Here is a 14520-nt window from a genome sequence, read left to right on the forward strand (position 1 = left end):
TACATATATTACGCCAATAAGGCGGAATATCTCTTCTTGTGAAATTGTATTCGCGTGATCCACCTTGACGTTTGATGCATCTTTATTTATTTATAATAAAAGTTAGACAGCCCGATTGCAAAATCTGGCTTTGTGAGGATCTTGGGAATAGTTTTAGAGATATGCTATAACAATATGATGATGATATATTACATCAGTGAAGTAATATATCTCATTTTGTAAAATGGTATTGTACGTGATCCGCTCCGACGCTTCATAAATCTTTATTTATTTATGATACATTTCTCACAGCCTCACTGCAAAATCTGGCTCTGTAGGTTTCTCGGGGATAGTTCAAAAAAGATGCTATAATAATTTGGCGGTGAAACATATCGTCAACGAAGTGAAATTTTGCATCTCCTATTATTTTTCAACTGATTCGCTCCAACGCCTGGTACGACGGGCGCTTTATTTATATATTATAAATTTTTGACGACCGGATTGCAAAATCCGGCTTTGTACCGATCTCGGGAATAGTACGAAGAAGATGCTGCAACAATTTGGTAATAATATGTATCGTCAAAGAGACGAAATATTGCATCTCTGTAAAATGATATTTCGAGTGACTCGCAACGACGCTTGGTACAGCGAACGCTTTATTAATGTATGATAAATTTTTGACGGCCGGATTGCAAAATCTGGCTCTGTAGGGTTCTCGGGGATAGTTCATGGAAGATACCATAATAATTTGGCGATTATATATATTGTCAACGAGGCAATATATCTGTTCTTGTAAAATTGTATTCCTCCTGACTCGCTGCGATTTGGTACAGCTGACACTTTATTTATGTATAATAAATTGTTGACAGCCTATTTGTAAAATCTAACTCTGTAGAGATCTCGGAAATAGTTGTAGGAAGATGCTATAACAAGTTCATGGTCATATATTACGTCAATAAGACAAAATATTGCTTCTTGTAAAATGGTATTCCACCTGACTCGCTGCAACTCCTGGTACGGCTGATACTTTCTTTATTTATATATTATAAATTTTGGACGGCCGGATTGCAAAATCTGGCTGTGTAAGGTCCTCAGGGATAGTTCAAAGAAGATGCTGTAACAGTTTAGTAATTATACGTATCGTCAACGAGGCGAAATTTTGCATCTTGTAAAATAATTTTTGGAGTGATTCGCTGCGATGCTTGGTACGGCGGACGCTTCATTTATTTTTCATAAATTTTGGACGGCCGGATTGCGAAATCTGGCTTTGTGGTGATCTCGGGAATAATATGAGGAACATGCTATAATAATTTGGCGGTGATATATAACGTCAGCTAGACAAAATACGTCAATTTGTAAAATAGTATTGCACGTAAGTCGCTGCGACGCTTGGCTCACTCACCCAAAAGCCTGGAAAGCATTTTCTCGCCGTGTATCGGCCGGCGAAATGCCCGAGTGAGTAAGACAAAGACAGCGCAACCGATCGTTCATCCTTGTCAAACTGACCTGACCCAACCTTCCTGCTCTTGCGCTCGCGCGCACGGCATTGGTTCGCAGTTTCGCCGCACGAGATCTTCAAAGTCAACTTTGGATTTGCCTCTGGCTCCTGCAGACCCTTAAAAGAAATTTATAGTGAAATTGTGTATATTATGGAAAATCCAACGATGTCCTTGTCCCTAAATAATGTGTAGCTTGTTCCTGTACATTCTCTGTTCTGTGGCATAGTATGTTGTTGTCTGCAAAAGAAATAGCAAATAAAGTTTAAGTGTTAAAAATTAAATAAGCAAGTTGCAGCTGAGAAAGATACTCACCGAAAAGTCCTGCTCATCCTTTCAGTGTTCTCTTCTTCCATCTGGGGAAGACGTAGCTATTACAAAATAGCTATGTCTTTACCAGATGGAAGATCCTGCGATGTCCCCATTCTTGAGTAGTGTCTACCAACTTGTTCTGCTGTCATAGTATGTCAGTATTTAAAAAATAAATATTAATGAATAAATGTTGAAAGTGCAATGCTATGAAAAATATATTTCTAGTGAGAATGAATTACTTGCAGAAAAGTCCTGTTTATTCTTGCAAAATGCTTCTCTCCTTGCTGTAGGCATAGTTATAATATACATGTCTGAAAAATAATCAGTAACAAAGTTGTAGTATGTGCATACGAAACAATTATTAAATGTATATTATTATAGAATTTTGAAAGATACAGCTATGTGATTCCATGTATCGTAACATTTTCATTTTTTACTTTTTAGTGTTGACTTTTTCTGAAATCTTTTGCACATTCTTCTTGCTTCTTTTAACATATAATTGGATGTCTCTTATACTTCTGTCCTGCCATTTAAAATGTTATTAATAATTGCACACCATGCTGTGATGAATTCTCCTGCGATGTTCTCATCCAAAGCTTGTTGCAAAGTGGGACAATGTGCTCTGCTTATTATTGCTTCTTCTTCATATAATGCTTTTATTACTTTTTCTTTAACTTCTGCTGCATGCAGCCTTTGGCTCCTGCAGACCCTTTAAGCCCGTGTCACACTACGGATTGAAGGTCAAGGATTGCGGATTGAAGATTAGATTTCGACGAATCAACAAACTTCGCTTTGGATTTGCTTTATTCCGATTGGCCAAATTTCAATCTTCAATCCGTAATCCTTGACCTTCAATCCGTAGTGTGACACGGGCTTAAAGGGTCTGCAGGAGCCAGAGGCCGCATGCAGCAGACTCAACAGTTGGACAACATTACTAGATTTACCACTGAATCTCGTTCCTGATTGGTAAATATTTTTGGGTCTATGAAGAATCTAAAAGAATGCTCCAATCACAGACAATAATCACTAAGCGCTCTCTGATCACTTTAGGTTTGTTCGCATCGCATGTTCCAATGTACACCAGGGAGCATGGAGTTCAGTTCTGGACACGGAACGAGAACGATCTGTTGCTCTTTGTCAGTATAACCTATTCCTCCCATTTTATATCTTAGACCTGGCATTCTCACAAAGTTTTATCGCTAATCCCACTGTTGATTACATGCATTCGAGTCGGAAGATTTTTCGTCACGCACTGCAAGGCTCACTTCGGAATTTTATACCATGGACGTAGACAAAGGAAACCTCGATTCGGATAAGGACACGTCATCTTCTCTAAATACCCTTGATGACAGATCGCAGTATTCTTTGTACGCGGAATCGGTGAGAGATCAACGCAATAACTCTTCTATATCTACATTTTCATATTCGAATGGGACCTCTGATCTCTCGCCGGGGCGAGGGAAAAGTCTAGTAATGCATTGACCGAAACACATAGAAGACACATGCAAAATAGATACGGACCTTCGTCCAAAGGTCCTTTCGAAATATCAATATATATATCCAAAGTTGTAGACAACCGCATCGATAAAAACATTATCATGAGTGAAATAAAAATTGGCAAAATAATGACTAGACTTTTTCCGACATTGTAGAGATCCGCGATCAATCTGAAATCTGTCGGAACATATAAATTCTCAGTCTCCTTCCCAGACGGAGTAGCGGCCAATAAAATGGTGGAAAACGTCTCCGTCATGGGGGAGAAGGTAATTAGGGATACCATTTGGATAGCTTACGTACCGGATTATCGTATCACTTCCAGGGTTGTTACCAGAGATATTGATTATTCTGAAACAACGGAGGAAATCCAACAATTTTTACAAGCACCTCCTCATTATATAACCCAGCTACCGGAAATACTAGAAGTCAAGCATATTCAAAGAAGGATAGTGGATCCTGCTGATAAATCTAAGTTCGTGTATATTCCATCCAATAATATGATAATGATGAACGTTTGCAGGTCTATCCGCTCCCAAAGCAGCTATCTATTTAGGGAAAAAGATCAGATTTGCACCATATACAGGGTGCACGATTTATCTGAAGACATTGAAATATCTCGAGAACTATGCATTGGATAAAAAAAAGTGGTTAACGAAAGTTGTTAGTCTCGAAGGGGGACATCCAATGATACCAAACTCGACCTCCCACCCCACCCCCTGGGGGTGGGGGTTGGGGGCAACTTTGAAATCTTAAATGGAAACCCCCATTTTTATTGCAGATACGGATTCTACGCCACAAAATATGTAAATTTTGTCCGAAACTTTTTTTTTGATTCGTGATATATGGCGCTGTAATCGCAAAAAATTATATTTTCCGCAATTCTCCAGAATTGATCATTGGATTGAGAAATAAAAAATACCTGTTCAATATTTTTAAAGAACATAATAAAAGTTATTCCCCCCCCATCCTGTCGGGGTAGGGTAGGTGATAACGTTCAAATCTCAAATGGGGACCCACATTTTTCATTGCAGAATTAGATTGTACGTGAAATTTTTATTGAAACAATTTTTTTCATTCGTGATAGATAGCGTTGAATTTTTCCGAGAAACTACTTTTAGCGTTACACAGGAACAACGACGAGGACGTAGTAGTTTTATGTTCCCTTCGGGTGCTTTTTTAATGTGAGTCCCCTTGCCTCTCACAGATCGGGGTGCTTTTTTAATGTGAGTCCTCTTGCCTCTCACTGTTCAATTAATTAGAGTAAGTGTTCGAAATTTTTACCTTCAACTTCAATACACTTATTGATCCTTTTTTCAAATGACTGTACACAGGATAGAAGCATATCTGCGGGAGTTTCAGCGCAAACGTTTCTTATACGTTCTAACATGTTTTCACGAGTTGTTGGTACTTGTTGATTTAAAAATATTGAACAGGTATTTTTTATTTCTCAATCCAATGATCATTTCTGGAGAATTGCCGAAAATATAATTTTTTGCGATTATAGCGCCATCTATCACGAATAAAAAATAAAAGTTTCGAACAAAATTTACGTATTTTGTGGCGTAGAATCCGTATCTGTAATAAAAAATGGGGGTTTCTATTTAAGATTTCAAAGTTGCCCCCAACCCCCACCCCCAGGGGGTGGGGTGGGAGGTGGCGAGTTTGGTATCATTGGATGTCCCCCTTCGAGACTAACAACTTTCATTAACCACTTTTTTTATCCAATGCATAGTTCTCGAGATATTTCAATGTCTTCAGATAAATCGTGCACCCTGTATACAGAAAGTAAAGAGATGCAACAATTGCCAACGTTTCGGTCATATTGAGGCTCAATGCAGAGGTGGCTCGAAAGCCATGGTATGTGCAACCTGTGCGAGCAAGGGACATCATTCGAAGAGTTGCTCATCATCTAATCTGGCTTGTATTAACTGCCTGCGGAGGAAACTTCCTTTCCCTAATCATAAGGCCAGTTCGGGCATATGCCCGACTTTTATTGAAAACCGAAGAGCGAAGATTGTCATGGCGAAGTTGGGTCTGAATCCAGCGGATGCCATGGCGTTCTATAAATCCACCGGGCATCGTCTACCAGATAAATGGTTCGAGATTAACAGTGCTGAAGAATCTGCTACGTTTGCGGACTTTATCCCCTGGTTTAAGCAGAGCGACTTCTTTTCGGACTTGGACCCCGGACTGCCGACTAGCGGAGAGAACAACCTGAAAAACCATCCGGAAGACAAATTATCTAAGAACAAGATAAGTCCATATAAGTCTAATATATCTCGCAGAACCTCACTACCACGCAAGAGAAAAAGATCAATAAGCTTCAACCTTCCTTCGGAGCAGATGACACCTTCCCTATCTGAGGATATTCCCGTAATTGATAATCCAATCCCTCCGGATCTGGGAGCCCCTCTTACAACTTTACCCCTGGCCGGGCGGGGGGATTGTAAAACTCTTTTCCTTACAACAAGTTTACCTTGCCTTCCCTCACCTCAGGGTGGATTGGGAGGGGTGGTGGAGGTGGAGGGAGATTATCCCTCCTCCTCGCCAAATATGGAGGTGGTTCCTTCTGTTATTCAAGATCCTAATACAGAACAGATTTTGCTGACGGAATTTAACAACTTCATCACAGATTATGGTGAAAAAATAGACCCTACCTCTGAAGATACGGCGCCGCAATTAATTATTTCTGGTCCCCATAACGTGATATCGGGTTTATGCTCTTTATTGTCGTCTTTAATAGTCAAACATCAGGAAGAATATCTCAGAACAAATCAAGAAGCGAATTAATCTGTATTCCAAAAACAACTCCAAAAGCAAATAATAAAAAAACAAATATTATCATAACACGGTCTACTTTTGTTGGAATAGTTATGAAAAGGGAAGATGGCTCAGAATAATCAGGACAGTTTTCTTTCCATAGTGCAATGGAATTGTAGATCTTTGAAAGCTAGATTCAACGACCTTATTGCTCTTCTTGATAAATACCCAGGGTTACCAGCTTTTATTTGTCTTTCGGAGACCTGGCTGAAAGACACTGATAGGATGAATCTTAACAATTACATTCTTATTACCAGCAACAGAGAACGTCCGGGAGGGGGTGCAGCCATAGCAGTTAGATCGGACATCAATTTTGTGGTCACACACGCTGCGCTTGGTGAGGAGCTTCTTTCCAGTTACAACGTAAATTTCTGCTGCGTTGAATTTAATATTAACCAAATTCCGCACCAGTTGATCTCTGTATACAATCCACCTAACAATATATTAGTTGATAACGTTCCGACCTGGGATAACTTTTTTGCTAAGTTTAAGAGTACTTATAACTTGATCATTACCGGAGATTTTAACTATAGACACCCTCTCTGGTGTGATAACGTTTTTAATCCGGCTAATGCCAGCAAAAAATTTGCTGATGCTATCTCCAATTCTAATTTAGTAATTTTAAATAATGGTAACCCTACATGGTCTTCCAAAGATTTACTCCATTACAGTGCCATTGATATCACGATTACCTCAAATTCCATATCAACCTGTGCAAAATGGCAAACGCTCCCTTATCTTTACGGAAGCGATCATTACCCAATTATCATTGAGTTTCTTGACCTCACTTCTGACAAATTTGGTTGCAGACCCCACTATAATGTTTCCAAAATTGATTGGGATCATTTTTCCAATAGTTTTGGGTCACAACTGTCACTTCTTTATGACAAAAAGGATAGTGCATCTAAACTTTCGGCAGACCCTGTTTTTACTTACAACAACATTTTAGATAAGATACACTCCTCGCTGATTAATGCAGGAGCTTCCATCATGAGGGACAGACTATCTTTGTGTACCTTTGTAGACCTTCTCCTTAGTGGGATGAAGAATGTAGGAGCATCCTAAAAGCTAAAAAAAAGGCTTTTCTTTTATTCAAAGATATTTCTACTTTGGAGAACTTGGAGCATTATAACAAGGCCTGTAAGGAGTCCAATAAGAAACTCAAGAACATTAAAAAGTTTAAATATAGATCATTTTGCGAATCACTGAATAGAAACTCGGATATTAGTGACACTTGGAGAACTTTGGCCGCCTTTAAAAATAAAAAAAATCTTAATAGCATTATTAATGAATTTTCACAAGGCAGGCTTGAAGATGCTAAAGAATCCTTTCGTGACGCAGTTAAGCAACCTTATAATGAAAACCTTCGGATTGCCTCCTCTTCTGTAGTGAATAAAAGTGAAGTTCCACCTTCAAACATGACTAAGGCATACATTTCCGCTCGCAACTCTCCCCTTGAGGAGGAGTTCACGGTAGAGGAGTTTGATCTTGCGGTTGATAGAGCAAAGAAAAAGAAAACTGCGCCGGGCCCTGATTTGATTACTCGGAATATCCTCATTCATCTTCCAGATAAGTTTTTTCAGAGCCTTAGAGCTTTATTTAATCAATTCATCGAACAAAGTACGTTTCCTAACTCCTGGAGAGATTATTTCATGTGTTTGATTCCTAAGCCTAACTCTAATAAATTCAGACCAATCTCTCTTGCCAATATCTTGGCAAAAATATTCGAAAAGATAATTAAAATTAGGTTGGAATGGTGGGCAGAATCCTTAGACATAATACCTCACTACCAAAATGGTTTCAGAAAGGACAGGTCATGCGCTAATAGTGTCATTGCGCTCAAAACCTTCATTAAAGACTCGTTCTTTAATAAAAAATACGTTGGTGCTATTTTTATTGACATTGAAGGTGCTTTTGATAATGTCAACGTTGACAAATTACTGAATATTCTGAATGAACTAGGTATCCCTGAGTACTTTGCTAAATTTCTCGCTTTTATACTTAAGGACAGGAGGGTGAAGGGATATTTTGGTGGTGATCACTTGGGCACTAGGATGGGTAATCGAGGTGTTCCTCAAGGTTCGGTACTGAGCTCCCTCCTCTTCAATATCTATATATCTAGAATTCACCTAAACCTGAATAAGAAGACACATATTCTTTCATATGCGGACGATGTTGTGATTTTCTCTACGGACTCCTGCGTGGGGGAGATATATAATACATTACAGAAAGACCTCTTAATTCTGAATAAAAACCTTGAGGCTTTAGACCTTAAAATCTCTCTCAACACAACTAAATGGTGTATATTTCATGAATCACATAGATTCAGCACAATCCAAAATCATATTAATAGAACAGACTCACTCCTAAAGTTACATGACGAAATAATCCCGATCTCTTCAGGAACCACGTTTTTGGAGTTTTCGTTTGATACAAACCTAAGCTAGAGGACTCACATAACCAAAATTGGAATTTCTTGCCTGAAACGTGTTAATCTTCTCAAGTCATTTGCTGGCATCAAATGGGGGTGTCATCCCGCTACCCTTCTCATAGTTTACAGAGGTCTCATCAGATCAGTGTTAGACTGGGGGGCTTGGTCCTCACGGAGACTACTCCACATCGGCTATTACCTTTGAGCAGAATTCAATTCAGATGCGCTCACATTATTCTAGGACTTATGTCTACGACTCCGACGAACATATTGCTTGACCAAATCGCGGAATGGCCTTTATGGCATAGATGGAGATTCCAGGAAAAGAAAATTTATATCAAAAGCCTCAACTTGGGCAATAACCCTTTAGTTTATTTTATAAAAAATAGTCACATGTGGTCTAGGGAGCGGACTCTGAAACCAAATCAATACATTCTGTCAAATTCCTTATACAGCTTTATTAATGACAAACAAGTAGCTTTGACAGATTTTGGCAAGCTTAACAAACTCCCTTCTTTCTATCACAGATTCTCGCTGAGACTTTTCAAATTCAATATTTATCTTAATACTTTTGATAATATTAAAAATTTTTAAAGGAGGATAGGTAAATTTTGGTACAACAACAACAAAAGAATATCCTCGGAAGGGATTTTGAGGCTTCCCGCCGCGGACATTCGCAATCTTAACCTGGACAGAGAAGTATACACGGATGGTTCTGTGCTCCCTGATGGTGGGGCTGGGTACGGGGTGTATTCTCCTTTCCCTGAAGCCAGAGAGGCAATCCGTGTACACGACTCCCATATCATTTTCCTGGTTGAAAGCATGGCCATTCTGCGCGCTATTGACATCTCACTACAGGAGAATATAAGAAGAGTTGGAATTTTTACAGACTCGATGAGCGTATTAACCCAGCTAAATAATCTCGACTTGGAAGGAACCGGATTGGAACTGTCATTTAACATCAGATATAAACTACAGATGGCGATATACAAAGGCATGGAAATACTGTTAGTCTGGATTCCGGGTCATAGGGATATCCCTGGCAACGAAATGGCTGACCTGCTTGCTAAACTTGGATCTCTGAGTTCTGAAAGCCCGGATGGGAAATATTGTTCGGTCTTACCGGAGGATGTAATTTATGATCAACTTTTAAAGGATAAAGCTCATGCTGTACATGAACTTACGCAAGAATTCGGATTCAAGGGGAAAAGATATTTCGAACACTCATCTGCCTTATTATCCTCTCCTTGGTTCAGAGATTTGGGCAACTATAGGAAGAGTACGATCACCTTGATGGCTAGAATAAGATCGCATCATATTGCGACAGGGATTCATCTGAAAAATAAAGATATATGCATTGATGAGAGTTGTGTATGCGGATGGAAGCAGCGCAATATAGAACACATTCTCTTTAAGTGCCCTTTACATTCAGCTGAATCGGATTGCCTCCTCTTGAAATTGTTTTACAAAGACGCTAATTTCTCAGTAGAGGACTTACACAAAGCTGCATTCGACTTGGGGAACATACACGTCTTTGAGAAAATCGACAAATTCCTTCTGAACACCCATCAAACCCTATAAAACCTCACCTTTCAGTACTATCTGGAAAATGGCGTGTGGACACTGTTGCAATACATTCTGGAACCAGAAATAGAACCAACCAACCAACCAACCACCAGGGAGCATTTGGATCACGGATAAGATGGTGGTTGGAGCAGATGAGTTCATGTGCACCAATGCTCAGTGACACGAACGGATTGGAGCAGTTTCTCCTCTTTTAAGATGCATACAAACATGCAAGTTAAACTCGCAGCATGGATCCATTGGAAGATTTTCTCATTGGCTTTAATATATTAATTATGAATGAAATTAATGAGAATCTTTTACCTTTAGCTGTAATTCGTGATTTATTTGTGGAAGACAATGAGAACGACGATGAAATAGAGAGTGAGTATTGATGAAGATGTGACATCCTAACCTTATTTGCTATAACTTCTGAACATTATTAGTTTTAATTTGTCTTTTCGGTAATTATACAGAATATCCCCCTCACCTCCGATTTTGATGAAAAAATATTTAATCGACGTATTTTTTCAAGAGAAACAACTTTTCTATTTGAAAAAATCTCTGTCGGAATCTTATCTGTCGCCTCCGTGACAGATTTCCTAACCTAAATTGTCATCAACTTTAACAATTTATATCTCGCTCCACAAGACAGAGCGACGATTTTTTCAAATAGAAAAGTTGTTTCTCTTGCAAAAACGCGTCGATTAAATATTTTTTCGTCAAAATTGGAGGTGAGGGGGGTATTCTGTATAATTACCGTCATTTCCTTAAATAGTTAGTGCATTTTTATTTGATTTTATGTAATTTGTAAATATTGCTATTAATGCAGTTATTGAAATGGCTGAAGGTATCATTCAAAGAAGACGTAGAACATGTATAACTAATTATATTGAACAAATAGTGCCAATGTATACCGATGAAGAATTTATTATGCATTATCGTTTAAAAAGAATGCTTTTCAGAAGCATGGTGGACAGATTTAGTTATTGGGCACATTTTAGAAATCTAGGAGGTAAGTACTGTTTTTTAAATTAAAGATTTAATATCATAAGTTTTTCATTTTATTTTAAATAAAGTATAATTAATATTTTATATAGAACATGGAGGATTTGAAGTACACTCAAACGCAAAAACCCGGTACACTAAAAATTTGGGAAAAAATTACAAAATTTCAAATGATCATAACTTGGTAAATAATGAAGATACAAATATGCGCAGAAATGCAAAATGGAGCTTGAAACGTCCTCTTTAAGAATATCTGAATGGCAATTATGCTCGGCCATTTTTTTCAAAATGGCGGATGATAAAGTGAGAGAATGCAAAATTGATAATCAAAACCGTGTTTGCGATGGTGCATGGTGTGCATCACGTATCGCAGCGTAATGAGACCAAATGCACATGAAAGTATAGAATGTTATCTTTAAAATGCTACTTTACCGAGCTCGATGTGATCATTTTTCACTGAGTTGTTCCAAATTTTGCTAAAAATGCGGTTTACTTGTTAAATTTGCATAATTCAGTGAATAAGTATCGCATCAAGCTCTATAACGAAGTATTTTAAAGAAAACATTCTATACTTTTAGGTATTTTCCGTCCCATTGAGCTGCGACACTTACTTTGCTCCATGCGCCGTCGCACGCTCGAACTTTTTTTTAGCAACTTTTCATGTTCTCCTTTTTATCACCCGCCATTTTGAAAAAATATCGTTGCGCACAATTTCAATAGATCTTTCGAAAAGTACGGTTTCAAAGCTTTCAAACCGTTTTTGAAATTTGCTGCTAGGATATTTAGGTGTCGAGATATTCAATTTCGAATTTGCAACAAATGTCGATTCAGCGAGGCTTAAGGGGCTAAGAGGCTCTGCGGTTCGTTTGGCTCTTTCATAATTTCAATAGCTGTGTTTATGTTTCTCTATATAATAATTTACATAACCTGCACAATATATTCAATGATTTGCATTTATTATTTTGAAAGCCAGGGAAATGAAAGTAAAATTCAATTTAGGTTCTTCATTTTGCGTAATCAATATTACGTAATAAAGATGAATTGCGTTTTAAGATACCACTGTCATTAGCTCAAATTATGGTTGTAAGTCTTCCCAATATAAACCGCATGGAGTTTTACTGGTAGGAAAAGTCCCATTGTATGTTGTGTGTGTGTGTGTGTGTGTGTGTGCGTGTGCGTGTGCGTGTGCGTGTGTGTGTGTATTTGTTTGAGTGTGTGTATTTGTTTGAGTAACGATTAGGTAACGCCGTTACTTTTTGGTGTCAGTAACGAAAAAGTAACGGCGATACATTTTTTTTGTAACGAGTAACAAAACGTCCGTTACTTTAATCGTTACTTTTTAATTTTTATAAAATTAAACTTAATTGTATTTAATTTCTATGCATTTTTTGTTTTATGCTGAATTTAATGAGAACCAATAAAGATGGACTCACATTGTCATCCATTGGCCTTAGCTATACAGAAAGGTATAAAAGAAAGGTAATTTGGTTAATACATATGTTCATCAAACAACATTCATCTGATCAAAAAGAAAAATCAATATGTTCATATTTAATTTTATTGATTCAACTTTAGGTTTTGTACTACATTCGAAAAAGAAGAATTGATAATTGCCAGCTGTTTGCATCCCAAATTGAGTTGGTTAGCTGAAGATAAGTGAAAACTTGCGCAAACGTATTTAGAAGATTTATAAGGAATTCCTTCAATTAAAAATTTTTTGATATCTGATAAGCACAATAATAACGATGACTTTTTTAATTTTAAATAGCAAACATCAAATGAGAAATCTGCCTATGATGAATGGCAATGATTTTTAAAGTCAACAGGCACTAATGTCCAAATATTAAATTCATATCCACTAATTAAGAAACTTTTCATTAAATACAATACTTAATAACATAAAATAATAAAAATATTTAAATATACATATATATATATTTCTAATCGTCTTATGTTCGATTTATATCTTGTCTTAGCACCTTTCTTATAATCCTGGATTTACAACAAAAAAAAGTAACGGAAAGTAACGAAATAAAATATCGTTACTTTCAAGTAACGGTAACGCGTTATTTTTTAAGATCAGTAACGAGTAACGGTAACGAGTTACTTTTTACCAAAAGTAATGGTAACGGTAACGAGTTACTTTTAAAAAGTAACTTTCCAACCCTGCAAAAGGCGAGCGAGCGCGACGAAGAGCGAGAGAGCGCGAACGACGAGGAGCGAGCGAGCTGTAAGGAAAAAGCTATAAAGAAAAAGCTCGCTCGCTCCTCGTCGCGCGCGATCGCCTCTTGTCGCTTTCGTTGCCCCTCGCCGTGCGCGCTTGCCTATCGTCACTCGCTGACTCCGCCTGTATCAAATGTCTACGTGCTTACTGCGGCCGTCCTCCGCTCTCTACGCGCTCGTTGGCTCACATGTTTTAATTAATAACTCGGTAACTATTGCCAATTTGACATTATGGTACATGACTTTTCTTCTCGGCTACATCCAATCTATCTCCAACTTTCGTCTGCATGATCAGCTATCAAACACCCTGTATATGTAGGCAGTCTGAAAAGTTCTCGACCTGACACATACATAGCATTAGAAACTGTCAAACTATAATTGTATTGGAAAGTGGCATCCCTGATATAAACCCATGTAAAATTTTATTCGATCTGTCAAGTCATTCGAGTAGTAGCACCAGTTGAAAAAGCTTTGTGCAAGATGGATGCATTTGCTAACAATTGACCAAAAATACATTCAAATGCGTATTTCTCAAGCGTGTTTGGCACGTTTTAAGCAAAATAAAATGGATTTCAAGCGTCGTTTTATAACTGTTGATGAAACTTGAATCCATCACTATACACCAGAGCGAAAAGAACCTTCCGGAATCACATTTTAATGATGGTATTGAATTATTGGAAAAACGTTGGAATAAATGTATTGAAGTTTTAAGAGATTATATTGAAAAACATATTTCATGGCAAAAAAAATTTTCTTTCATTGTTACGCCAAGAACTTTTCAGACTACCCTCGTAGATTTTTATACTTACTGTTAACGTTATTGGCTCGGTCGCCGTCGTGGCCATCGCTGCCGTCGTCGATGTCGCCCCGGTAATTTTTTCAGAAACCGCCATCGTAGCCGTCGTGGCTGTCGCGGGCGTCGTGACCATTGTGGCTGTGGCGGGCGTCGTGACCGTTGTGGCGGTCGTCGTCGTCATCGTATTAAGCTCGTTCTAAAATAATTTATGAAACATATTTGTTATAAAAAAGCATTTATAATATATATATATAATTAATATTTAACGGTTAAATATATATTTACCTCATTCGCCGACATCCTCGCATATGCACTGTCTAACACCTACTAAGTAACTGACATCTACTGACACCAACTAACTGGAAAACATATGCAGCACGCTAGGCACATAGCTG

At 37.9% G+C, this 14520-nt stretch overlaps 2 protein-coding genes across 4 annotated transcripts; one reads left to right on the top strand and one right to left on the bottom strand.

Moving 5' to 3' along the window:
* Window positions 1-7978: 7978 nt before the first annotated feature.
* LOC112588823 (uncharacterized) lies at window positions 7979-9733 on the bottom strand. Its single transcript, XM_025299964.1, has 4 exons — window positions 9720-9733; window positions 9223-9622; window positions 8929-8949; window positions 7979-8734 (listed from the first exon to the last, which is right to left on the bottom strand). Exons 2-4 carry the CDS (start codon window positions 9531-9533, stop codon window positions 8731-8733), a joined length of 336 nt encoding a protein of 111 aa, XP_025155749.1. The 5' UTR covers window positions 9534-9622; window positions 9720-9733; the 3' UTR covers window positions 7979-8730.
* Window positions 9734-10341: 608 nt separating this feature from the next.
* On the top strand, window positions 10342-12980 carry LOC112588822 (uncharacterized). Of its 3 annotated transcripts, XM_025299963.1 has the most exons (4): window positions 10344-10482; window positions 10913-11113; window positions 12530-12585; window positions 12682-12980. In XM_025299963.1, exons 1-4 carry the CDS (start codon window positions 10350-10352, stop codon window positions 12754-12756), a joined length of 465 nt encoding a protein of 154 aa, XP_025155748.1. In that variant the 5' UTR covers window positions 10344-10349; the 3' UTR covers window positions 12757-12980. The 3 variants fall into 3 exon arrangements, with proteins under 3 accessions (XP_025155747.1, XP_025155748.1, XP_025155746.1); XM_025299962.1 differs by having other exon boundaries at window positions 10342-10482; window positions 10931-11113; window positions 12530-12980; XM_025299961.1 differs by having other exon boundaries at window positions 12530-12980.
* Window positions 12981-14520: the final 1540 nt, after the last annotated feature.

The sequence above is a fragment of the Harpegnathos saltator genome, unplaced genomic scaffold, assembly GCF_003227715.2.
Source record: "Harpegnathos saltator strain DR-91 unplaced genomic scaffold, Hsal_v8.6 scaffold30, whole genome shotgun sequence".
Lineage (NCBI taxonomy): Eukaryota > Metazoa > Arthropoda > Insecta > Hymenoptera > Formicidae > Harpegnathos > Harpegnathos saltator.

Bases quoted from the DNA above. Each gene is read 5' to 3' on its own strand.
- LOC112588822 (XM_025299961.1), top strand. From the start codon at position 10,350: ATGGATCCATTGGAAGATTTTCTCATTGGCTTTAATATATTAATTATG. The intron at 10,483-10,912 runs GTGAGTATTGAT...TGTAATTTGTAA, and splicing joins GAACGACGATGAAATAGAGA to ATATTGCTATTAATGCAGTT. The intron at 11,114-12,529 runs GTAAGTACTGTT...GAACCAATAAAG, and splicing joins ACATTTTAGAAATCTAGGAG to ATGGACTCACATTGTCATCC.
- LOC112588823 (XM_025299964.1), bottom strand. From the start codon at position 9,533: ATGCCTTTGTATATCGCCATCTGTAGTTTATATCTGATGTTAAATGAC. The intron at 8,950-9,222 runs GTTAAGATTGCG...ATTTGGTTTCAG, and splicing joins GTGTATACTTCTCTGTCCAG to AGTCCGCTCCCTAGACCACA.